This window comes from Maylandia zebra, linkage group LG20, assembly GCF_041146795.1.
Source record: "Maylandia zebra isolate NMK-2024a linkage group LG20, Mzebra_GT3a, whole genome shotgun sequence".
NCBI classification, from domain to species: Eukaryota; Metazoa; Chordata; class Actinopteri; order Cichliformes; family Cichlidae; genus Maylandia; species Maylandia zebra.
Genome location: NC_135186.1, coordinates 36,162,359 through 36,189,835, shown reverse-complemented (window position 1 = coordinate 36,189,835; position 27,477 = coordinate 36,162,359). Strand labels below are relative to the sequence as shown.

The following is a 27,477-nucleotide window of genomic DNA, read 5'->3' as shown; positions in this document are numbered from 1 at the left end:
ATCATCACTGCTTAATCAACACACATCTCTCTCTCTCTCTGTGTGTGTGTTTTTGTGAACAATCCTTTCTTAAAAGCAGAAAATGAAATTGTAGTTGTTTTTGGCTAATCAACACAAAACCTTTTTCCTTTGTTTTTTTTTCATCTACAATACAAATTCTTTCTTCTTCACTCTTTTTTTCTTTCTTTACAATAGCTGGTGACCTGCAGAATCAGCGCTCTCACAATCAGAGGCAATTACTTTTACACAGCGCACAAAAACACTGTGACGTCAGACACATTCACACTCACTTTGTCAGTTGCATAAATAAATCATATGGCTGATGATATGTGCCATGGTGATCCATAGGCAGGATCACAAGTTTATCTAATTATTTTTAACTCAACAAAACAAATAAACAAAAACATGATGCTGATGCTATGAACACTCCACACACATGAGTCAAGATGCAGGAAAACTGCTCACGGAAACGCTGCACACTCCAGTTATCACAGTTATCATAGCTCTGTTTCCCTCTCTTTGAGTAGTCCTCAGACAGCTCTCGATCTGATAATGTGTAGCTTGCTCATCAGCTCAGAAGAGACCGCAACGCAACCTCACACAGTGGTTGTGTGCTTTGCCCATAGTGGCAAAGACTTGCACTTTCATATTCAATTCAGCTTCTCCATCACGTACTTTTAGATGTTTCATACAGGGTTCAGCATATTAGTTGTTTTCACAGGTGTGCTCTATATCTCAACAATGGCTCATAATAAGACGACAGTCTTTCACACAGGTCAAGTGCCTCTATGCACATCATTAGTTTAAATATTTGCCTATATCACTTCACCTCATATGTCATTGTACTGAATTTGAGCAACCACAAGCTTAATGCAGATTACTTTTAGCAATTATCCACCTCAATTAAATCTATGGTCTGGCACACAGGCTGTTGTCGAACAGGGCAAGCTAAAGAATAAACATTTTGTGTCAGCAAGGGGTGGGGGAAAGCCATTCACCAGAGCATATCTTAAGTGCTGCTGATGTGGGCTGGCCTTCTCCACACGCTCTTCACAACAACAGCTGCTGACGTCACAGACCACGTGTTCTGCTCCGCACACACTCACACAACAACAACAACAACGACGACGGCAACAACGACAACAACACAAAATAGGCCTATCGTCCAGCACAGTCTGGACCCCGCGGAACTTCTCAACGTCCCACAAAGTGGCGGAGAACTCACCTCTCGCTGCACAAAGTAGCGAGGAACCTCTCGCTGCACAAAGTAGCGGAGAACTCACCTCTTGCTCCACAAAGTAGCGAACTTCTCAACGCCCCACAAAGTGGCGGAGACTGCACAACCACACGGTTATAGAGTCGGGCTCTTTAAACTTACTCGGCGTTGCTTAGCGTGTAATATCAGCCTCGGATCCCGCCGATCGTCATTCATCGAGGAGAAAAGACAGACAGCTAATCCACAGGAACTTCCTGGCTGACGTCAGTCTGTCAACGTGTCCCTCCTCCCCTCGGTGAATGTCGATTCCAGGGAGCCGGCTCTCGAAGGACCAATTAATGATAGGTTTGTAGCCTGAACCTATTCGCTGGAACGTTGAAGACAATACAATTACACAACAAAGCAAGACACGAAGTAGGCAAAGTTCTTCAGGTTTCTTGTGCACGGGAGAGACCGGACAAACGCCGTTCCTTCGCTTGACCCCAGTTGCTCTCGTCCGTTCTCCCGTAACACTGCTCTTTTATTGAGGTTACATGAATATGCATAGGTTCATTAACATACACTGAACAAAAATATAAACGCAACACTTTTGTTTTTGCTCCCATTCCCCATGGGGTGGACATAGAGACCTAAAATTCATTCCAGATACACAATATAACCATCCCTCCCAAACAGTGGTCACAAATCAGTCCAAATGTGTGGTAGTGGGCACATCTGCTATATTGAGATAATCCATCCCACCTCACAGGTGTGCCACATCAGGATGCTGATCTGACATCATGAGTAGTGCACAGGTGTACCTCAGACTGCCCACAACAAAAGGCCACCCTGGAATGTGCAGTTTTGTCTCACAGCAAAATGCCACAGATGCCACAAGCAATGAGGGAGCGTGCAATTGGCATGCTGACAGCAGGAATGTCAACCAGATCTGTCGCCCGTGCATTGAATGTTCATTTCTCAACCATAAGCCGTCTCCACAGGCGTTTCAGAGAATATGGCAGCACATCCAACCGGCCTCACAACCGCAGACCTCGTGTAACCACACCAGCCCAGGACCTCCACATCCAGCAGGTTCACCTCCAAGATCGTCTGAGACCAGCCACCCAGACAGCTGCTGGAACAATTGGTTTGCACAACCAAACAATTTCTGCACAAACTGTCAGAAACCGTCTCAGGGACGCTCAACTGCATGCCCGTCGTCCTCATCGGGGTCTTGACCTGACTCCAGCTCGTCGCCGTAACAGACTTGTGTGGGCAAATGCTCACATTCGATGGCGTCTGGCACGTTGGAGAGGTGTGCGCTTCACGGATGAATCATGGTTCACATTGTTCAGGGCAGATGGCAGCTGAGAATGTCCCAGTTCTTGCATGGCCAGCATACTCACCGGACATGTCACCCATTGAGCATGTTCGGGATGTGCTTGACCGGCGTATATGACAGCGTGTACCAGTTCCCACGAATATCCAACAACCTCGCACAGCCATTGAAGTGGAGTGGACCAACATTCCACAGGCCACAATTGACAATCTGATAGACTCCATGCGACGATGTGTTGCACTGCATGAGGCAAATGGTGGTCACACCAGATACTGACCGGTTCTGGGTCCCCAGACCCCCAATAGCGCAAAAAACTGCACATTCCAGGGTGGCCTTTTGTTGTGGGCAGTCTGAGGTACACCTGTGCACTACTCATGATGTCAGATCAGCATCCTGATGTGGCACACCTGTGAGGTGGGATGGATTATCTCAATATAGCAGATGTGCCCACTACCACACATTTGGACTGATTTGTGACCACTGTTTGGGAGGGATGGTTATATTGTGTATCTGGAATGAATTTTAGGTCTCTACGTCCATCCCATGGGGAATGGGAGCAAAAACAAAAGTGTTGCGTTTATATTTTTGTTCAGTGTAACAAACAAAACTCCCTAATGGTCCCTACGCTTTCCTACACAAAATGAAAACCAAACAAAAGACAATTCTCTTACCTAACTTTCTACATGAAAAACAGGAGAAAACTTAATCAACAAAAATGGCTTCTCACGCCTACTAGGCTGCTGATGGATATTAAACTCACTGATCAGATTCCTGTAGCCAAATCCTATAATGCGGTCCCACGTGCTCTCTATGATGAAGTAAAAAGTCACATTCAGGACTTGTTAAAAAAGACTTTATCCGCTGTTGGGGGGAAACTCTGTTAAAGACCCAGGAGAAATAAAGACACAATGAGACAAAGTTACTTTCTTTATCAAACGTGTACACGGGTGAGCTGCGAACAACTCACAATGTGAACAGAGGCTTGGCACTTTTTTATAGGAAAGACAGTGAGAACAGGATAAGAAAATACAAAACAGATAAAATAAACAACTCCATATGTGGCGCTAGTCTCGTCAGCAGAGAGCTGGGAGAAAGCTGTGAGAGATAAAACAATCTAAAACAATATGTCCCAAAACAGTGTCTTTGCTGAGAAAGTCTAAAAGGATCATTCTAAACTAATCTAACCATAGACAAAGGGCATCTTTGTACATTTAAAAGAAGGTAAAGAAACATAGAATAATTTTTCCTGTAACATTCCCTCCTGTTTTAACTTATTTTAAATGTATACAACAATTGTCTGTGAAGGTTATTTATTAAGTATCTTAAGCAATTTTTAATTTTCAAAATGTCAGCATAGCAGAAATGTAAATCATTTTGTCTAAAGAATAAAACAAATAAAATAATAAAAAGAACAAAGAAAATCATAGTAAATGAAATAACAAGAGGAATAATCAAGAGAAAACAATAAAACTAAACTACAAAAAATAAAGGATAAAAACCTTATATTTAAAACGAAAACTACAAAAAATAAAAGGATAAAAAGAAAAGAATATAAACTTTATGTTGTACCTGCATAACTACTAATGTGTTAATCAGTGCATGATCACTTGACAAGTCATTTTTAATCACCACGTCATTTATTAGTAGCTATTACAAGTTCTCCTCTAACAGAATTGCAACGGGATGCTGTTCTTCTTGAGGCACGGCAACATAAGCAGTCATTGTAGTTGTTATCATCTTTGAAATCATTACTCTTAGACATGGCGGTGTAGCTGCTCCAGATGTGTGGTCAGTGCATAAATGTCTCCTCGATCAGCTTGCAAACTCCTCCTTGTGATGCTGTTAGCAGGTCTAGAGTCAGTCTGTTCTGCAGCACCATCGTTCTGATGGCCTTCTGTTCTCCTGCTAAAGCCCGTCCCAGGGTCTTTGTCAAAGTTGATGTGTCGTAGCAGAGCATATCGGTTGATCTCCACATGATCCCGCACCTCGGCAGCTCCAATGCCGGGGATCAAGCTCTGTAACAATTTCACTCCTCCTCAGATGCGAAACTCTGGTTCCTTTACTGCTTGGTGCCGTCCGTGCACATCCTGTCTGGTGCTGAGTCTTTGTTTGTAGTGGCATCCGGTAGATAGGTGAGTAGGCAGCTCCCCCACTGCCCGCGATCCATTGTTCATCACACATACTGGCAGTTGTGATGCGTTCAGTTTGTTCAGTAGAATTACATCAGGCAGTGGGTCTGAGACTTGGGGCCAGGTCAGTAGGTAGGTCTGTCCGGAACAGTGCACATTCGTGAGTGATGATGACCTCCAGGTTGCTTTTGCTGGGATGCTGTAGTTGGCCTTGGACCAAAGAGTACCGTAGCCTGGATGTGTTGCCAGGCCCAACAGGCACCAACTGCGATCTTCAGGTATGCTGTACGGCCACAGGCCAGACGTCTGTGAGGATAGGGGCATATGGGTACATGCATAGCAGTCAGTTTTGCTATTCAAGTGAGCTGTAGTGTTCATAAACTGCCACCAGAAATTAGTGGCGTATCCATGGGGAAACTTGGTGTACTGTCCTTTGTCATACAGTGTCTGTCTTTTCTTCATATAGCGTGACTTGTTGTCCCTCACGGAAGCAAAGATGAGGAGCCCGGCCAGGGTCAGGGCCGCTGCAGTTATTAAGAGCCACCACCTCATGACGACAGGACACACCCTCCTGTCGTGAGTAGACCCCCCGGCCAGGAAAGCTGACCCCTCCACCGGGCGAGATCACAACAATTGGGCGAGCCTGTGTCAGCTGTGTTTAGATGGCTTCACTTACTCGCCTGCAGTGACTCTGATGGATCCAGGATGGTCGTTCTGCAATTTTGCAAGCGGTCGGTGTAGTGAGAAGAACTTGGTATGGTCCCTCCCACCTGGGTGTGCTCCAGTTTTTCCTTTGGAGCACCTTGATCAGAACCCAGTCACCGGGCTTTAATCTGCAAGACACTTGATAGACATCATTACATTCTTCGTTATTTACAATCATCTCTTTATTTTCCTACAACTTAGACATACATTTTGCTACTGAAATTTCATCTGCCTTTTTCACTGGGTAGATTTCTGGCCACTTTGAGAATACATCTATAACCACTAGGGCGTATTTTTACCCTTGGCATTCATTTAGCTCAATAAAGTCCATATGAATTGTGTGAAAAAGATAAGGTGGTGTGGGAAAACGGCCTCTTTTATATTATATTTTTGACACGTCATGCACGTTCTGACAAATTGTTTTGCTGAGGTTTCAAAATTTACAGTGTAGAATTTACAGTGTAGAAATGAGAGTTGACAATACTGGTCAGTCCCCCCGTTGACAAATGCGTACAGCCATGAGTCACTAATGCCGCCATTTTGTGGAGGAATTTTGGCAACACTGGCTTGCCATAACACATCATTAAGTCGTTTGTCAGAACTGCACCGTGTTTTAGCCATTTTGCCTGCTCGGCTGTGCTTGCTGTTTTTTGTTCATTTTTCAACACATCCAGTGGAATCTGATGTGTGTTTACTGCCATCAATGTGATGTTTGTCTTTTGTGCCGCCTGTTTTGCTGCTCTGTCAGCAAAGTTATTGCCTGTAGCAATGAAAGAGCCATCAGTTTTGTCTGCTGCACATTTACACAATGCGAGTTGTTCTGGTAGATTTATTACAGTCAGTGGACGTTGTGAAAGGCTGGCATGCTGAACTGGTTTTCCAGTTGATGTAATCATTCCACTGTTATGCCAGAGCTTTGCGAAATGATGCACAGCAGAGAAAACATACCGGCTGTCTGTATAAATGTTTATTTGTTTATCTTTGTTTATTTCACATGCACGAATAACAGCTATCAGCTCAGCGCTCTGTGCAGAATATGAAGAAGAAAGTGGTTTCGCTTCTATTATTCTACTATCTGTGGTTACTGCGTAACCTACACAATTTTGGCCTGTGCTGTAAGGTCAAATGCTGTTCTCCTAGCTTCCACACTTGCTGATCATAAGGTGGATCTGGGCCTGGAGGTTGTTTAAATGTCAGAATGTTGTGATACTCGGTCGGTTTCTGGAAAGTGGATGTGGCGGGTGTCATTTAGCATGCACTCAGGTGTAATACCAGAAAAGAATGGCATGACTGCTATCTTAAGTTCTGTCAGAGCGTCTCTACCTAGCAAATTTACTGGACACGACGGGTCATATATGCATTTAATAAAGCACCTGCGGCCACTTGCTGTATGTACTAGTTCTAAAGGGGCAGTTAATTGTTGTACAGTTGTGTGGCCTGAAGCTGACTTTACAACTAATTTGTCCTTTGAAAACTGTAAGTTCTTAAGTGGCTGCCTCAAAACTGTTTTGCGTTATTTCTCTGTGGCCTACTCCTACAATCTCGTGGGAAGTGACCTTCCTCTCCACGGTTCTAGCAGGCGTTGTCTCTATGTTATCTGCTGTTTCTGCGTGGCTGTCTGCAGCCTTGGTGTTTGTGACTTTGCTCGCCTCTCTGTTCCTGATAGCCACCTGCGAATTAGTGTTTTAGTCTGTTGTCAACACGTCAGCCTTATTTTTAAGTTACAGAATGCTTCTTCTTTTTTTGTCTTGGTTTGGGAGAATAGGTGCAACACTACATTTTCACTTAAGGCAGTTTTAAATAATTTCTAGTTTGTCAAACAATTCATGGATCTCACACATTTCAAACTTTCAAGTTAGGGTTGTTTCCCATTTATGCATATATATATTTAACTTTGCATTGCTCACAGCTCATAGCTCACAGCTCTAAACCTAGGCATTTTTCAATCATATGCCTAATCACTATGTGTCACTGTTATTCTCAAGTATTGTCACAAGTTTGTTTAAATTCGTTTCCAAAACCAACAAAATAATCAAACAAAAACAAAAACATAAACGTGTCAGGACACAAAAGAAAAAAGAAAAAAAAAATGCTTTTAATAGCATGCAGCTTATAACATGGTAGACTAATGTGCCTGTGTTGGGAGTGGTTTTGTGTGTGTCACATTTTTGGTGAGCCAATGGCTGGAATGGGGTTGGACTAATTAGAGGCAGGTGTACTTGATTGCACTGATACACTGGTCTACTTATAGCCCACACTACAAACACTGCTGTGTCGTTTTGTCTCTCTGTGCAGGTATGTAATGTGATGAAATCAGATATGTTTGGGATGGATGGGTTTTGCGCTATGAATTTTATATTAAGTGTGTCGTTTTGTCTCTCTGTGCAGTCCAGGGCCTATTATATGCCACAGCCTAAAGGCAGCAGAGTTGCAGAGGCTTGAGTGACCACTGACTATATGCTTGCAGGGTGGTGGGTCTCCAAGGACAACTTCTAACCCTGTTAAAGGCAACATGTGGAGTGCAACTTGGCTGTGTGGCATAGCTGGCTCTGGCCTTGGGACTGTGTGTTTTTATACAATTCATAAGTGGGACACTGGACTGTTTTATCTTTTATCTCTTGATATATTTTTCGTCAATAAATTATCTTTTAGAATTTTATTGACTGTCATCTTTTTGCCCACGACTGAGACGGTTGGTCAGACCTAGAGTCTTTCTTTGGGTGTGTTACAGCAGCTTCTGCTCTAAAAGAAACAAATGAATAAAAAGAAAAGAAAATGTGTAACATGCTCATCAGCTTAGCAGTGTCTACATATTTAATTCAGCTTCTCAATCCTGTAGTTGTAGCTGTTGTCTACAGGGTTTTGCTTATTGGTTGTTATTATAGGTGTGCTCTATATCTCAGCAATGTGTCATTCTAGAATGATAGGTTTCAAGCTGGTCAAGTGCCTCTATGCACTTCATTAGTTTAGTTATTCTCTGTATTGTCTTCATCTCACATGTCATTACACTGAGTTTCAGCAAACCTTAAGCTTGATGCAGACTACTGCTTAACAATTATCCACCTCACATCATAACCGATTAAGGTGCCTCTTCATATTAATATTGTCATTGTTAATATTATCCTCTTTGTCTTATATAACAGCAATAGCATATTATAATATTTTATCAGTGTGTACCATTATACTACTACTGAGCCAATTTGATAGTTAGGATCATCTTATTCAGCAAACAGATAATTTAGAATTCATCCAATCTGCGGTCACATTTGTTCTCTCTGTTGCATGGCGGACCAGGCAGGTCTATTATAATGTATTATTTATATTTTATTTTGTATCCATCAAGGGCTTCAGATGACCTGCAGAATCACCATTTTCCCAAGGTGGAGACAGTTACCTTTTCACACACTGTCATTGGCTGAACAGTGACACAGCCTTAATATACTTTATTTATGTTATTAAAATATTTTCGTGTGAATTATTTGCTTTATATTCATTTTATACATTGTGGGCATGGTCATCATGCCAACTGTGCTTCATTGATAATATCACTTTACAGGTTGTTATCCTTGCTATTATTAATTTCAAATACTCTAAAGATCATTTCTACTGTAATTTTCCCTTTGTTTATCTTTATTTCGTACTTTTTATATTTATATCTACTCAGTGGGGTCTGTTTTCAACCCTTTTAAACTACTTCAAACTACTGTGATCTCTAGTTTTCACTTAATAAGGGATTATTATGTTCTTCCTGATATGGGTGTTGCTGCAGGAATGAGTGATGGTTTACTAAAAAGATTGTGGGGACTGCACAGTGTCTCGTCTTCTGGTTTTACTAAACTGGCAGTTGAGTTCTGTTCTTCTGACTGTTTATATTTTGTTTTCTTAAATCTCTCAGTTTACAGACACTGTTTTTGTCCAGCGTCTGGACTTTTCTTTTCTCACCACTGCTCGTCAGCAGGAGTGAGTTTTAATTTCACTTGCTTGATTACCCATCTTATTTATGTATTTACTTATTTTTGTTTAAGTAATATATACACGATACAGCTGCTATCACCTTCGCTGGTATTAGAGACGAGAGTGGTTGCTCACACGCCCTTCTACTTTCGGACTATTTCCAAAAGCGGTGTGAACTTTACGAGACGGAACTCGACCGTTCTCTCAACTCACCAGCACGTCAGTGAACAGCAGTAAAAGAAAACACAATAGGAGCAGCTCAGTCTCTTATTGGACCGTGAAAAAAACAGCTGCTCCGTTAATTAAAACAATACACACACACACACAGAGCGCGCGTGACCGGAAACCTTATGATAAGGGGAGCTCCCAGAGCTACTTACTCCCTAGACCCAGCTGGGGGAGCTACCCAGAGCTCCAAAGCTTCCAGTCGACGAGCTTCCAAAGCTTCCAGTCGACGAGCTACTTCCGCTATTTTAAATTCCCTGAATTCAAAATGCGCTTTTACGCAAGATTGTGTCAGTGTGTCTGTATCTACCTGGTCAGTGTCGCTGGGTCTGGTCCACCTCGATCGGGCCCCACCACCGTGGGTCGCTTTCTAAGACGTTGGCCAAGACCCGAATTTTAACGCTCTTGGTCTTTTATCACACACCTGGTGTGTGAGCTGTCGACAGGCGAACAACGTGGACTGGTCACGGAGATGGGACACGATGGAGGCGATCCGGCTCCGAAGGACCAAGAAATGTTGGGGGGAAACTCTGTTAAAGACCCAGGAGAAATAAAGACACAATGAGACAAAGTTACTTTCTTTATCAAACGTGTACACGGGTGAGCTGCGAACAACTCACAACGTGAACAGAGGCTTGGCACTTTTTTATAGGAAAGACAGTGAGAACAGGATAAGAAAATACAAAACAGATAAAATAAACAACTCCATATGTGGCGCTAGTCTCGTCAGCAGAGAGCTGTGAGAAAGCTGTGAGAGATAAAACAATCTAAAACAATATGTCCCAAAACAGTGTCTTTGCTGAGAAAGTCTAAAAGGATAATTCTAAACTAATCTAACCATAGACAAAGGGCATCTTTGTACATTTAAAAGAAGGTAAAGAAACACAGAATAATTTTTCCTGTAACATCCGCAAATCAACCTCACCATATGCCTCTCCAATAGTGTGTGTGAGGAGGCGGGATGGAGGCCTGAGACTGTGTGTCGATTATAGGGGCCTCAATAAAAAGACCATTCCAGACAGACACCCTATTCCACGAATACAGGAAATCCTTGATGGACTTGGCGGTAATACGTGGTTTAGTGTGCTTGACCAAGGCAAAGCGTACTATCAAGGTGAAATCAGCGAAGACTTGAAAATATATACCACCTTCACAACACCCTGGGGGCTGTATGAATGGAATAGAATTCCATTTGGACTCACCAATGCGCCTTCAGCTTTCCAATGTAGTATGGAGGAAAGTTTAGAAGGCTTGAGGGACAAAATATGCACTCCATATTTAGATGATGTTTTAGTGTACAGTCAAACATTTGAGCAGCATATTGAAGATTTGAGATCAGTTCTCAAACGTCAGCAGGCTTGGGGCGTAAAACTAAGACCTGATAAATGTGACTTGTTTAAAAATGAGGACGGTTACAAAATGGATGAAAAAGAGGTACAAGCAGGACGAGCTTTGAAGGACAACCCACCGACAAACATTAAAGAGCTGAGAAAGCTTTTAGGATACTACCGAAGCTATGCACAAGATTTTTCAAGACATGCAATGTGCCTATATGATTTACTCTCAGTTGACCACACCCAAACACCAGCGTGGTCAGCCAAGGCGGGGCATGCTGCACCCACCCAAAAAAATCATATGGAGTGACAGCCACCCAAAAAGCACTAGACTATTTGGTGGATGTTTTGACTAATCCACCCGTGATGGCTTATCCTAAGTTTGAGGAACCCTTCATTCTGCACATCGATGCATCAGAAGAAGGCCCTGGTGCAGTTTTGTACCAGAGGCAGGACAGTAAATTAAGAGTAATTGGATATGGATCAAGAACATTAACACAGGCTGAGAAGAACTACAGGTGGCACTCAGGGAAACTGGAATTTTTGGCACTAAAATGGGCGGCGACTGAGCGCTTTAGAGACTATTTGTTATATGTTTCCTCAGTGACAGTATACAGTGACAACAACCCTTTAACCCAGGGGTGGGCAATCTCAGTCCACGAGGGCCGGTGTCCCTGCAGGTTTTAGATGTGTCCTCGAACCAACACAGCTGCTTTAAATGGCTAAATTAGCTCAACATGTCCTGAAGTTCTCCAGAGGCCTGGTAACGAACTAATCATGTGATTCAGGTGTGTTGACCCAAGGTGAGATCTAAAACCCGCAGGGACACCGGCCCTCGTGGACTGAGATTGCCCACCCCTGCTTTAACCTATGTTTTAGGCACAGGTAAACTGAATGCGACAGGACACAGATGGGTTTCCGAGCTGGCTGATTTTAACATAACACTGAAATACAGACCTGGAAAAAGTAACGTGGATGCAGACTTTTTGTCCAGAACACCTTCTAGTATGAACTCATACATGTCAGAATGTACTGAGCTGTGTTCGCCTGAAGTGTTAAGCGCAGTACTGAATGCCATTGAAACACAGGAAGAACAACAACTGGATTGGATATCAGCTATAACGTGCAATCCAGAAGTAAATAAGATACTTAGAGAAACTCAGCCAGATGTGAGAATCACAACACAGGAGCTATTACAAGCTCAAAAGCAGGACTCTGCCGTAGCTTATGTTCTCAACTTAAAGAGCACAGGTGCAAGCTTTGACAAAACATCAGCGACCAAATATCCTAAAGTAAAACAGCTACTACATGAGTGGAAAAAGCTGTTTATTTCAGATGATGGGTTGCTGATACGAAAGATTGTGACTTATACTCAGATTGTGATTCCAGAATCGAACAAAGAACTGGTGTACAAACACCTTCACTGCGAAATGGGTCACTTGGAGGTGGACCGTGTGATGAATTTGGCAAGGAGTAGGTTTTATTGGCTGAATATGTACAAAGATATTGAGTTTTTCATCACACGTGTGCAAATGTAATATTCAGAAAAAAAACCTACAGTTCAGCGTAGCGCCTCCATGTGTCACATGCCGGCTACTGCACCCCTTGAAATGGTTTCAATAGACTATGTCCATCTCGAAAAGAGCAGGGGAGGGTATGAGTATATTTTAGTGATACAGGACAACTTCACCAAGTTTGCTCAAGTCTACTCTACACGCAACAAATCTGGCAAAACAGCAGCAGATAAAATTTTTAATAACTTTTCCTTGAAATTTGGTTTTCCTGGTAAATTGCATCATGATCAAGGCAGAGAATTTGAAAACCATTTATTCAAACAGCTGCAGAAGTACAGAGGAATAGCTAATTCAAAGACTACACCCTACCATCCACAGGGAAACCCAGTGGAAAGGTTTAATCGCACCGTGCTGTGAATGCTGCGGACCCTGGATGAGGAAAAGAAAGAAAACTGGAGTGACTATGTAAACAAGGTTGTGCATGCCGATAATTGCACAACTAGTGACAGGATACTCGCCCTTTTATTTACTCTTTGGTAGACATCCACGTCTCCCTATTGATGTAATTTTTGGACTGAGTGAGACAAACAAATGCAAATCAGGATAATGATGAGCCGGCCCATCTCATAATATTCGTGCTGTCAGCTTTAATCTAGTTAAAATGACGCTAACGCCATAACCGCACCAATGTGCAAATCTCCGTTAGCAAGTTCGCCCCGTGCGTGGGGCTGACCTGCTTTTGTGAAGAATGCGCCACCTTTACAGCCTCAATCAGCTTCTAATTCTGCTTCTACTGCATCAAACACTCAGTGGCTGTCTGTAAAGTGTGTTACGATTTCAAAATTGGGGATGGAGACAAGAGAAAAAAACCACAATAACAACACTGGTCCGGCCGGGTTAAGTCAAACGATGATTTTAATAGTCACACGCGTGGGAGATGGACACTGTATGCAGACAGCCTCAGATCTCAAAATGGTGGAGCATTGATCAAACTCTTATAGCCTCTGGTGCCTCCACCTTATCATAAAAGCCTAAACATTCACATGCTTTCTCTCACACGGCGCCTAAGCTACGACCTTGGCTCCCCGTTTATCTGCTCCTGCTGAGATGGGGCAGAAAACTCCAGCATATTCTGTTCTCTTCTAATCAGACAAATAAGGCGATGACTTTCTGCGAACAGTATTTCTTATAACTCAGCAGTATAATGCATCATAAAACAATATCATTCATCCACAATAAATCAGCAGTCTAATGTAATGCAAATCAGTTTAACAAATGCAATAGTTATCAGCTTCTTCTAATTCAAGAGAATAATGCAAACTAAACTACATAATAATTCACAATCTTTAATTAGGGGTATAACATGGCATAAAATAATATTATAGTCTAACAAGTGCAACAGCGAAAAACCGCATGTATTAAAATTACAGTGAACTGTCACCAAATACCCAGCAAACGTCTTGTGTTTTAAATGTTAACAGGTAAGAATAAAACTATGTAAAACTATGCAAAGACATCATAATTAGATTTTTGTTTTGTTTGGATGATGATATTCACACAAAGCATAGAATAATATGATAATATGGCACAATAGCACTTGAAAGGTCAAAGGCGAAAGCAACATTTCTTGAACTATTTTCACACGATGCTCTTCTTCTTCGTTTCCTCGTCCTTGTGGAAGACCGATCCATCTGACTGCTTCCTCCAGCTCAGTTTGACGTCTCCCTGTACTCCCTGCTCCTTCAGCTTCTGTTGGATCTGACACACACAAATACTTAACATTACTCAGACAATAATATACACTAAATTCTTCAGAATCTATTTTTAAGAGAAGATATTTAAATTTGCAGTAATATTTCACAAGAGAGTTGATGACTAATAATAATGTCTAATAAAACTACAAAAGCACATGAGATTGGTCCAAATATTGGAAATGAAATATATAAAAAGTTATTATAATGTGTGATAAAAATAAAACAATCCCAGGTGTAAATGTGGCGCAGCTACTCTTAAAGGAGGACTATTTGAACACCTTGTGCTTTTCGATGTCATGGTCCTGGGCCATGTGGGCCCAGTATTCTTAGTTCCTTGTATTTTTGTATTTCGTTCCTTATTTAGGCCATGTCTTCTGAGTTGCCCTGTTGTGTTGTTCCCTAAGTGTTTTCCCTTCATGGCTTTTACCCCCTGTGTGCCCCTCTGTGTATCTGTGAGCCCTCGTCTCTCCTTATGTTTTATTCCATGTTTCCCCTGCCCATTATGTCTAAGTTCTCCCCGTGCTCTCTCTCCCCCCTGTGTGCCCTCTATGTATTTATGAGCCCTCGTCTCCCTTTGTGGTTGTTTCATGTTTCCCCAGCCCGTTATGTCTGTGTTTTCCCCGTGCTCTCTCTCCTCCTGTCTGAACCTCTGTGCCTGTACATGTCATGTTCAGTTCACCCCGCCCTGTCTCGTTATGATTATCAGTGTCACCTGTGTTCCCCGTGTGTGCCCACTTTCCTCGTTTACCCTCTGTGTATTTCTGTCTGAGTCTCCCTCTGTTCGGCGTCGCGTTCTCCCTCATGCCGTGTGTGGTTCTCCCCGTGTCTTCCGGTATATGTTACTTTAGCTTTTCCCAGTTTAGTGTAGTTTTGCATTGCTTTTGTATCATCGTTATTGTTTATCACCTGTCAGCAATAAAGCTGCATTTTGAGTTTATCCCCCGTGTCTGTGAGTTTGCAATTTGGGTCCTCATCCTGCCTGCCACACGGCCGAATCATGACATTCAGACTCTGGTTACTATTTTTTGATCGCTCTTTGCAAGCGTCGTACTGACCACGTGTACTTTTATATCTGTGACTTCAGTGGATCTTAAACTTGTGCACAGAGCAAGCACTCGTGGATTAAATCGAACCTCATTTTCATAACCAGGACTACAACAAGCTACAAACCAGAGGCCAAACGGGATCATGGTCCTAAGCTGAGGCATTTGGCTTGAACACTGTGGGCTGATGATTTTCACAGTACTCGAAGGATTGCTCCCCACAGCTTCATCTGCCAGGATGAAACAGACTGACACTCATGGCTCTTACATATAACTGAGAACTCAAAACCTGACTCAGCCTAAGGTACATGAGCTGAAGGAGGTGTCTGTGCAAACAAGCATGACAAAACATTTTGTGTAGACAACTTTAATACACAGATGAAATCATCTCTAATAGTCAGTGTTTTGAATATTGAAGAAAAATGTATTCATATGCTGTAATAAAGCACTTGTTTAGTGATCAAGTAGAAGTAATACTCTGCTTTAAGTTTGATTTGAGAAAAATTCTTGTTACTATATTGTTGTGAAGCAGATACAGTCGACTGGCAGTTTCAGTGACACATCACGAGGACAGACCCAGAAGTAGTGAGAGTCTTAAGTTGTTCACACAGTCGTGCAACTGAATCCAGCCAGATTGTTAGGTCCACATTCAGTGTTGTGATAAAGCTGCAATTCAGTGAGAGCTTCAATTTTTAAATACATGCACACATACACAGATGTATGTGTGCATGTATAATCTCTCTCTCATGTATATTAATAAATAAACATGACTTGCCTGGTTCAGCGTGGCTTCCATCACATCAGGGTGGGTCAGATCCAGACCGGAGTTTATCAGGTTCACTTTCACCACTTCCTTGTAAACAGGTGCTTTTAAAATAAGAACAAATTGTTACATCCTTCATCAGCTCTATCTTTCACTTGCATTTTTATATTCTGCTTTTAAATACATAATTTACTTGCAATAAAACACTTATGAGTGCCAAAATCTCAGATTAACCTTCCTGGTGTGTTGTTTGCTGTTTTAATATTATATTTAAGCGACAACGAGAAAACAGAAATGGCCCATTTGTTATGACCCATCCTGTCATACTAATATTCACAATAATTTTACAGTGTTCACTTCAAACCTCTGAACTGAACACAACGATTGATGCAGCTTCCATCACAACACTGAATGTGGGTCTGGCAGAATAAACTGTGTGACCACTTGAGGTTTCTGGGTGACAAAATGTGAAGCCAGCAGCTAGGAGCTCACTGTACAGGACTGTTTTCTCACATACAGTTACTTTCACATATTGAGCAGCTGCCACCACAACAGCGGATGTACAGCAAGAACCTTTTACATTAGGGTGTAGTTTGTAAATTGTGACCAATAGCAGCCAATGATTCAGGTAGTAATGCTTACCAACATTGCAAACAAACTCCTTCTGTGAGCCACAGGCCCAGTCCTCCCATTTTGCATTTTCTTCAAAGTTTGCTGCCACGCAAGGCTCTGGTCCATTGGGTTCATTTGTTTGCCAATATGTAAATGAGGAGTTACTTCCATCCATCCACTTCCAGGACTCTGTGAAAAGGCCGATCCACACCCTTATCCCTGGAGGTACCAGGTCATCTATCTCCTGGTTCTCTGTCATGTTCCTCACACTGGCCAGGTCTGTGTAATGAAGTCTGCAGTAGCTCCGGGCGTTCGCCCATGACGCTATAATGTCAATGAAGACAAATGTCCTAGTCGACCCTGAAAACAGACCATACTCAAGTGCTGTGTACAACTGTAAATGCATTTGTAAGTCTAAACAATTAGGCCGTTGTTGAAACATCAATAAAAGCACAGAACAGGACCTGTTTTGTTCTAAGCTTCTAGTTAAGTTGAAAATCCTCACCTGTGTTATTAGAGCAGACGAATCTGAACACATTCGTACAAGGGTCATAAAACCACGGTCCATCAAGCATAAATACGCAGTATTCTATAACCCATTGGTTATCTGGTTGTTCAGGTGACCAGTTTCTGAACTCACTGGTTTCTGACGTTGACCACTGCCAGCCAACGATGTCATCATACAGCCCGATCCAGGCTCTCTGAAAGCACCAGTGGGTTTGTTTCATTAGACATAAAATATATGAGTTAGGCTGTCAGATTATCAGTAAGCACTGATATATACAGTATAAAACATTTCATATCTTGTGATATTTTGTAATTTAGTTCTTTAATTTTTTCCATTTTTATTTATAAAGATTAATACAAATTAAGAAAATCTCAATTAATTTGTAGATTTTTGCATCACAATTTTTCTGTCAAAAAGATTTTCCACTTGACAAAAATTATATTCAAATATTTGTAAGTTCACAAGATCCTAACGCTAACCTTATTCAGTTCAATTCAAAATGGTTCATAATAATTCAGTTTTATTTTTATAAAAGCAAATCACAACAACTGTTGCCTCAATCTGCTTTATTATATTGTAAAGTCAACGATCAGATGACCCCATGTGAGCACTTGGCAACAGTGAGAAAAGAAAAGTGATCTTTCAAGAAAATATAGTTTAAATATAGTTCAGTACCATAAAATTTAAATAATGTACAAAAACCTAAAGTCCTACTGTCACAAAAAAAGCCAGAAAAATAATTTACATTGCCGTTTGTCATGGTGGTCATTTTGCTTAAATCTACTGTGCTGATCAGCATCTGCACATCCTGCATGTCGTCTATAGTAGCCAGGTCTATGTATTTGTCTCTGCAGTAACTCAGCGCTTCAGTCCAGTTCTTCTGTTCATAAACAAACTGGTAGTGATGTTTGGAGGCGATGGCACACAGGCCTGCAAACACAGTAAATAAATGAGTTTAGCTTCAATGCATTTCTGTGTAATCTATTCTCTTGGCAGAAAATTTGTGTCAGGAGTAAATATAACGCACTAATGCATCATCTTTTTCATTTCTGTGAAGAAAAACAATGAAAGTTGAAGTCCCTTAGAGTTACAGTAATAATCTTCATCACAAGGATCACACTTAAATATGATGATGGAAACGTAATAATTCAGACTTGCCTGATGCCGCTATGATGAACAGAGCTTTTTCCATTCTTGTATGTTCCCTGCTTTCTCCTTTGGTCCGACTGTTGTGACATGACTTCTCATCTTCATCCTCATGCAAAAGGATTATGCAAGTTACTTCCAAGGACGCGATGGACGCATGTGTGTGTGCAGAAGTCAATTCAAAACAAGTCAAATCAGTTTTCCTTAAAGTCAATCATTTGCATGAGGGCGTCCTAGCTAATTAGGACATAAAGGGGGCGATCGTGGCTCAAGAGTTGGGAGTTCACCTTGTAATCGGAAGGTTGCCGGTTCGAGCCCCAGCTCGGACAGTCTTGGTCGTTGTGTCCTTGGGCAAGACACTTCACCCGTTGCCTACTGGTGGTGGTCAGAGGGCCTGGTGGCGCCAGTGTCCGGCAGCCTTGCCTCTGTCAGTGCGCCCCAGGGTGGCTGTGGCTACAATGTAGCTGCCATCACCAGTGTGTGGATGTGTGTGTGAATGGGTGGATGACTGGATATGTAAAGCGCTTTGGGGTCCTTAGGGACTAGTAAAGTGCTATACAAATACAGGCCATTTACCATTTTTTACCATTTTAAAGGAAACCTACTTACACCCCATCTAGAAAAACATGGATGGAACAGAAGTAATAAGATTCACAGATATTTTATATACACTTTTATACCACTTCATGAAAAAGGTAAAGCCCTCAAATCACACAAGCACGAATATCATGAGATGGGCCGGCTCAAAACTGTGTTAAGGGTTCAAATATCGAGGAGGGATACAGGAGGGATTCAAAATCACGTGTGGGGAGATGAACGGTCACACACTCAGCGTCGATCTCCGCCCAATAATACACAAGCAGTTGTTTTTATAGCATCAGGGTATTATTGATGGTGCCCCCTCATGCGTCAAAGCAGATACAATACATGCATAACTTCCAAAACCACAAATGTTCTGGTAACGACTTTTGACACAGTTTGAGAAGAACATTTTCTTCGCCTCCAAGCCAGGTGCTTCCAGCTCATATACCAATATAAACAAACAAAAGACAATAATGAATAACCTGGTTATTCAAATAGCCTCATCCAGACAGCTCCTCAAAATAACCACCAAAAAATGCACACTTTACAGAGGAAACAAAGACATTTCAGAAGTACACTTCCTGACTTATTCTGAGTCATCTGTTACCAAGCAAACTCAAACGCAGTAGGCTGCTGAATACCCTCAGGCCTTTATTCAGGCCTGTTTCTAGATTATATGTGATATATGTATTGTAAGCATGTATGCAATCCTTCCATAGCTCTAGGCCACTTTGCTCAATAGATCGGCCGGACATCGCGCCGGATGAAGCTTCTGACCATCAATTAACTGACCGAGCTTCAACTCTTTAACCCTTTAAGACCTACCATAGAACCAAGCCCGCCAGAGCTTATATTATATTTTTACCTGCTGTGGAGCCATGTTTGGGAGCATTTCAAGTTGCTATAAATCAATACAACCATTATAGCCTAAATTTTAATAATATGTCTGCATTAAGTGCATAGATAAATAAATAAATAAATAAATCGTTTTTTTTTAACATATATTTCTAGTTAGAGAAATTTAAGAGGCTTATCCCTCAAAACTGTAAATACAAAAAAGTTGCACAAAATAGTTTCCCACCACTTCATAGTTTTACTTTTGAAATACACCAATTATTATACACTGCAGGAAAAACGAAAATTAGAGTACCACTTCCCCTGCCGGTGGCAGACGCCCTCAGACGTCGGTGCGTTGGTGTTTCTTTGTGTCCGGGGGTGGGCGTCCAGGTACACACCGGCTCACTCCTTGGCGGCCGCTTATCGGGGCCTGGAGCCTGGGGCTCGCTCGGGCCACTTCGGGGGTGGGGTGCCCCCGGCCTCTCGGCCTGGGGCTCGGTCACTCAGGCACGGCTGGCTGCCGGCAGAGCTCACGGGCGCGTCACTGCAACCCCCCCTGGCTTCTGCTCTGCAGCTGCTGAGTGAGCCCTCATCTGGGACTCTCCTCAGCTCTTTCTGGGACAGTGGCGCGGCTGCCCCTCTGTTGGTCTTCCTTGGTCTCTTGTGTTCTGGGGGCCTCTGGATGTCTGGAGTTTTGATCTCCTGCATACCTGCTTCATGCCCTGGAGGACGGGGCTGTGGCCCCCCCACACCCTCTAGCAGATCATTACATGAAGGAACCTTTTAAAAAAACAAGCGCGTCCATGCTCACAGGTGTACGCACCTTCCCCCAGTCAAGTCTGTCCCGTATTCAGCAAGTGAAAATAAAATAAACAATAAAGGGTGAATCAAATGGACCATTACGGCAAGGCTGGGATGGTCAATTTGGTAAAGTAAATCCGTTGGGCATCTTTCTTCACCTTTAGACAATAATTCTGATGCGAAAGAGCCAAACGGGACAGGCAAAAAAAAAGGGGAAAAAAAGGGAAAAAAAAAGATATTGAGTTCTTCATCACACGTGTGCAAATGTAATATTCAGAAAAGACCTACATTTCAGCGTAGGGCCCCCATGTGTCACATGCCAGCTACTGCACCCTTTGAAATGGTTTCAATAGACTAAAATACATCATGATCAAGGCAAGCAAAAAACCGCATGTATTAAAATTACAGTGAACTGTCACCAAATACCCAGCAAACGTCTTGTGTTTTAAATGTTAACAGGTAAGAATAAAACTATGTAAAACTATGCAAAGACATCATAATTAGATTTTTGTTTTGTTTGGATGATGATATTCACACAAAGCATAGAATAATATGATAATATGGCACAATAGCACTTGAAAGGTCAAAGGCGAAAGCAACATTTCTTGAACTATTTTCACACGATGCTCTTCTTCTTCGTTTCCTCGTCCTTGTGGAAGACCGATCCATCTGACTGCTTCCTCCAGCTCAGTTTGACGTCTCCCTGTACTCCCTGCTCCTTCAGCTTCTGTTGGATCTGACACACACAAATACTTAACATTACTCAGACAATAATATACACTAAATTCTTCAGAATCTATTTTTAAGAGAAGATATTTAAATTTACCTGACTCAGCCTAAGGTACATGAGCTGAAGGAGGTGTCTGTGCAAACAAGCATGACAAAACATTTTGTGTAGACAACTTTAATACACAGATGAAATCATCTCTAATAGTCAGTGTTTTGAATATTGAAGAAAAATGTATTCATATGCTGTAATAAAGCACTTGTTTAGTGATCAAGTAGAAGTAATACTCTGCTTTAAGTTTGATTTGAGAAAAATTCTTGTTTCTATATTGTTGTGAAGCAGATACAGTCGACTGGCAGTTTCAGTGACACATCACGAGGACAGACCCAGAAGTAGTGAGAGTCTTGAGTTGTTCACACAGTCGTGCAACTGAATCCAGCCAGATTGTTAGGTCCACATTCAGTGTTGTGATAAAGCTGCAATTCAGTGAGAGCTTCAATTTTTAAATACATGCACACATACACAGATGTATGTGTGCATGTATAATCTCTCTCTCATGTATATTAATAAATAAACATGACTTGCCTGGTTCAGCGTGGCTTCCATCACATCAGGGTGGGTCAGATCCAGACCGGAGTTTATCAGGTTCACTTTCACCACTTCCTTGTAAACAGGTGCTTTTAAAATAAGAACAAATTGTTACATCCTTCATCAGCTGGTATACAATGTACTCACAATTCGAAGTTTTTAACTCCAGATCCGAGCTGGCCGAGTGAGATCTTGAGGGAGAACAAAGGGAAGCGGCGGCCTAGAGGGAAGCGAGCCGGCGTCAGGAACAGGCTGAGAGCTCGTGCACACCGCACACCTGTGCCTAGCATCCTGCTCGCCAATGTCCAGTCACTGGAGAACAAGCTTGACGACCTCAGGGCCAGCATAAAGTTCCAGAGAGACATTCGGGACTGCAATCTCCTCTGCTTCACCGAGACATGGCTGAACCCAGCGGTGCCGGACCACGCCATCCAGCCGGCCGAGTTCTTCTCGGTTCACCGCATGGACAGGACACGGGACTCGGGGAAGTCAAGGGGAGGCGGCGTGTTTTTAATGGTGAACAACAACTGGTGCAACAGTGCGAACGTTGTTCCTCTCACACGCTCCTGCACACCAAATCTGGAACTACTGTCCATCATGTGTCGTCCTTTTTATCTACCTCGGGAATTTACATCGGTCATTGTAAGTGCCGTTTATATTCCACCACAAGCGGACACGGTCACCGCCTTATGCGAGCTGCATGAGGCACTCACACAGCACCAGACACAACACCGGGACGCTGCGCTTATTGTGACGGGGGACTGTAATAGCGCCAACCTCAAACGCGCAGCGCCGAACTTTTATCAACACATCACCTGCCCCACCAGAGGTGAAAGGACACTGGACCACTGCTACACTACGGTCAAGGACGGCTACAAGGCACAATCCCGCCCTCCGTTTGGCAAATCTGATCACGCCGCCATCTTCCTCATGCCAAAATACAAACAAAGGCTGAAACAGGAAGTTCCGGTTCAGAGGAAGGTCGCGCGCTGGACGGATCAATCAGTGGCCGCGTTACAGGACGCACTCGATGACGCAGACTGGGCCATGTTCAGAAACAGCTCCGATGATGACGTCAACGTGTTTACGGAAGCGGTTGTGGGATTCATCGGGAAACTAGCGGACGATACCGTGGAGACAAAGACTATCACAACGTTTCCCAACCAGAAGCCGTGGGTGGATAAAACCATCCGCGACGCTCTGAGATCCCGCACCGCTGCCTACAACACGGGACTCACGACGGGGGACATGGACCCGTACAAAGCCGCGTCATATAACGTGCGGAGGGCGGTAAAAGAGGCGAAGCAGCGCTACGGGAGGAAACTAGAGTCACAACTCCAACAGAGTGACTCTATTCAATTCAATTTCAATTCAATTTTTCTTTATTGTCCCACAAGGGGAAATTAGTTTAGCAGCAGGAGGATAAGAACAACAGAACAATACTATAAAACAATAATAACAATAATAATGATAGAAAATTCAAGGACAATTATTTGCCATTAAGGAGACAAGACGCAGTAGGGATAAAAGAGACCTGGAGTCTTTTAGTCCTCCTCGGAGGTACTCTAAAACGGCGGCTGGAAGGCAACAACTCAAACTCACTGTGAAGTGGATGGTTCACACAATTAATAATAGAATGAGCCTTTCTAAGCACGTTTCTATTGTAAATGGCCAAAAGTCCATCTTGCCAGCGCCCTGAAATTTTGCTAGCGGTTTTTACCAGAAGTCCCAACCGATTCTTATTCTTCACCGTCAGGTTACCAAACCAGGCAGCGATACAAAAAGACATCACAGATTCGATAAAACTTCTATAAAACAAAGACAACATCTCAGATGAGACATTAAAAGATCTCATTTTCCTTAAAAAGAACAGTCTTTGTAGGAGCCTGTGGCGGGGACTAAGGACAATAACGGACTATAAAGCACCAACAACCGGTATGACGAGCGTGGCCGTGACTCTGGCAGACGAGCTGAACACTTTCTATGCTCGCTTCGAGGCTGCAGCTAAGGACTCCAACGATGCTAATGCTAGCGGCGCTAACGGCTGCAGACAGGAAGATACTGCCAGCACCGGAAACGTGCTCGTCATCTCCGAGCATGAAGTAAGGAGAGCCTTCAAGAGAGTGAACACCAGGAAAGCAGCAGGACCAGACGGCATCCCAGGTCGTATCCTAAGAGACTGCGCATACCAGCTAGTTCCTGTGTTCACTGAGATATTCAACATCTCTTTATCTCAGTCGGTGATCCCCACATGCTTCAAAGAGTCCATCATTGTTCCTGTCCCGAAGAAACCCCACCCTGCTTCTCTCAATGACTATCGCCCTGTAGCCCTCACCTCAGTAGTGATGAAGTGCTTTGAACGCCTGGTCAGAGACTTCATCATTTCTTCACTACCAGACACACTGGACCCACTACAGTTCGCTTACCGTCCAAATCGTTCCACAGACGATGCCATCTCTCATCTCCTCCACACATCACTCACTCACTTGGACACTAGAAGGGGGAATTATGTTAAAATGCTCTTCATAGACTACAGCTCTGCATTTAACACCATAATTCCCTCCACACTCACCACCAAGCTGGAGCATCTGGGACTCAGCTCATCTATGTGTCAGTGGATCTCCAACTTCCTAACTGGCAGACCACAGGCAGTAAGGATGGGCGGACATGTCTCAGCCTCCACCACTCTCAGCACTGGAGCCCCCCAGGGGTGTGTTCTGAGCCCCCTGCTGTACTCTCTGTACACATATGACTGCGTGGCCACTACCAGCTCCACCACCATCATCAAGTTTGCTGACGACACCGTCGTGGTGGGCCTGATCTCTGATAACAACGAGACGGCCTACCTGAAGGAGATTAGGAATCTGGAGAACTGGTGCCAGAGGAACAACCTCCTTCTAAACGTCAGTAAGACAAAGGAGCTGATAGTGGACTTCAGCACTAAGCAGGAGAGGAACTACCAGACCCCCGTCATCAACGAGTGCCCAGTGGAGAGAGTGGACAGCTTCAAATACCTCGGAGTTCACATCACGCAGGACCTGTCATGGTCCTGTCACATCAACACCGTGGTGAAAAAGGCCCGTCAGCGTCTCTACCACCTCAGACGCTTGAGAGACTTCCAACTGCCCTCCAAGGTGCTCAGGAACTTTTACTCGTGCACCATAGAGAGCATCCTGACGGGAAACATCTTAACCTGGTTCGGGAACAGCACCATGCAGGACAGACGAGCTCTACAGAGGGTTGTGCGGTCAGCTGAGCGCACCATCCGCTCCGAGCTCCCTGACCTGCACTCAATCTACAGCAGGCGGTGCTGGACCAAGGCCAGGAAGATGGTGAAGGACCTCAGCCATCCCAACAACAGACTGTTCTCTCTGTTGAGGTCAGGAAAGCGATTCCGCTCCCTGAAGACCAACACAGAGAGACTGAGGAGGAGCTTCTTCCCGCAGGCGATACGGTCTCTCAATCACACCACAACACAGTACTGACCCACACATATGGTTCTTACACACACACTGGACTTTCTGGACATTGTTTTCACTTCATCACTTAAATCACTGCTGCTGTTATTGTGTATATGCTGCTGTTATTGTGTATATATTTATTTTTACTTCTTGTGTATTTTGTTCATACATTCTTATATAGTTCTATATTGTGTATTTTGTTGTACAGTTATTTTATTTTCAATTTAATTTATATATTTTATCTTATTCTTTCCCAGTGTGTTGTACAGTTATTTCATTGTTAACCTTAATTTATATTTTATTCCTTCCTAGTTAAATTTACCCTTTTTAATTTTTCATATTTATTTCCTATCTTATTCATAGCCTTTTCCTTTTTTGTTTTCTTTAGGTCACGAGCAGTTGTCCAAGCATTTCACTACATATCGTACTGTGTATGACTGTGTACGTGACTAATAAAAATTTGAATTTGAATTTGAATTTGAGCTCTATCTTTCACTTGCATTTTCATATTCAGATTTTAAATACATAATTTACTTGCAATAAAACACTTATGAGTGCCAAAATCTCAGATTAACCTTCCTGGTGTGTTGTTTGCTATTTTAATTTTATATATAAGCGACAACCAGAAAACAGAAATGGCCCATTTGTTATGACCCATCCTGTCATACTAATATTCACAATAATATTACAGTGTTCACTTCAAACCTCTGCTGATGTGTAATATAAACAACAATATAAGGTGGAACACAGCGTGTCTCTTTAGAAAAATGACTACACAGTAAATAGTGCTGGGTGTCGTCACTGATTTCTATAATCGATTCGATTCAGATTCAGTTTTGATTCAGTCAGAAATATTATAATTCTGATCATTTACCAGTACATATCCATATTTTTAAATCTGTGTATAAAAACAAAGCTGACACTGTGAGACTTCATCAGAGGCATCACAGCAGCTGCTTTTGTGTCAGAGTAACTGAGGACAAAATACAGAAAACCAAAGTTACAGAGGTTTTGTTAGAGACACAATTTGACATAATTTTAAAACGTTTACATTTCTTTGCTATTAAACAGCAGAAACGAGGCTTTCTTGTTAAAGGTCATTTTGGAAAAAAACCTTAAAATAAAACAAAGGCCAACAGCACTGAACACAACGGTTGATGCAGCTTCCATCACAACACTGAATGTGGGTCTGGCAGAATAAACTGTGTGACCACTTGAGGTTTCTGGGTGACAAAATGTGAAGCCAGCAGCTAGGAGCTCACTGTACAGGACTGTTTTCTCACATACAGTTACTTTCACATATTGAGCAGCTGCCACCACAACAGCGGATGTACAGCAAGAACCTTTTACATTAGGGTGTAGTTTGTAAATTGTGACCAATAGCAGCCAATGATTCAGGTAGTAATGCTTACCAACATTGCAAACAAACTCCTTCTGTGAGCCACAGGCCCAGTCCTCCCATTTTGCATTTTCTTCAAAGTTTGCTGCTTCCAGGACTCTCTGAAAAGGCCGATCCACACCCTTATCCCTGGAGGTACCAGGTCATCTATCTTCTGGTTCTCTGTCATGTTCCTCACACTGGCCAGGTCTGTGTAATGAAGTCTGCAGTAGCTCGTTATAATGTCAATGAAGACAAATGTCCTAGTCGACCCTGAAAACAGACCATACTTAAGTGCTGTGTACAACTGTAAATGCATTTGTAAGTCTAAACAATTAGGCCGTTGTTGAAACATCAATAAAAGCACAGAACAGGACCTGTTTTGTTCTAAGCTTCTAGTTAAGTTGAAAATCCTCACCTGTGTTATTAGAGCAGACGAATCTGAACACATTCGTACAAGGGTCATAAAACCACGGTCCATCAAGCATAAATACGCAGTATTCTATAACCCATTGGTTATCTGGTTGTCCAGGTGACCAGTTTCTGAACTCACTGGTTTCTGACGTTGACCACTGCCAGCCAACGATGTCATCATACAGCCCGATCCAGGCTCTCTGAAAGCACCAGTGGGTTTGTTTCATTAGACATAAAATATATGAGTTAGGCTGTCAGATTATCAGTAAGCACTGATATATACAGTATAAAACATTTCATATCTTGTGATATTTTGTAATTTAGTTCTTTAATTTTTTCCATTTTTATTTATAAAGATTAATACAAATTAAGAAAAAAATGGTTCATAATAATTCAGTTTTATTTTTATAAAAGCAAATCTTCTATAGTAGCCAGGTCTATGTATTTGTCTCTGCAGTAACTCAGCGC

The 27,477-nt window shown here is 42.6% G+C and overlaps 1 protein-coding gene and 1 long non-coding RNA gene across 2 annotated transcripts; both read right to left on the bottom strand.

The window, feature by feature from the left end:
- Nucleotides 1-14,033: 14,033 nt before the first annotated feature.
- LOC112436647 (secretory phospholipase A2 receptor-like) lies at nt 14,034-17,997 on the bottom strand. Its single transcript, XM_076878780.1, has 5 exons — nt 17,821-17,997; nt 17,073-17,268; nt 16,598-16,927; nt 15,968-16,059; nt 14,034-14,153 (listed from the first exon to the last, which is right to left on the bottom strand). Exons 1-5 carry the CDS (start codon nt 17,887-17,889, stop codon nt 14,034-14,036), a joined length of 807 nt encoding a protein of 268 aa, XP_076734895.1. The 5' UTR covers nt 17,890-17,997.
- A 2,674-nt stretch (nt 17,998-20,671) lies between these two features.
- On the bottom strand, nt 20,672-27,435 carry LOC143414285 (uncharacterized). Its single transcript, XR_013094811.1, has 4 exons — nt 27,014-27,435; nt 26,630-26,868; nt 21,754-21,845; nt 20,672-21,177 (listed from the first exon to the last, which is right to left on the bottom strand). It is a non-coding gene; the product is annotated as an uncharacterized LOC143414285 (long non-coding RNA).
- Between the last annotated feature and the right edge of the window lie 42 nt (nt 27,436-27,477).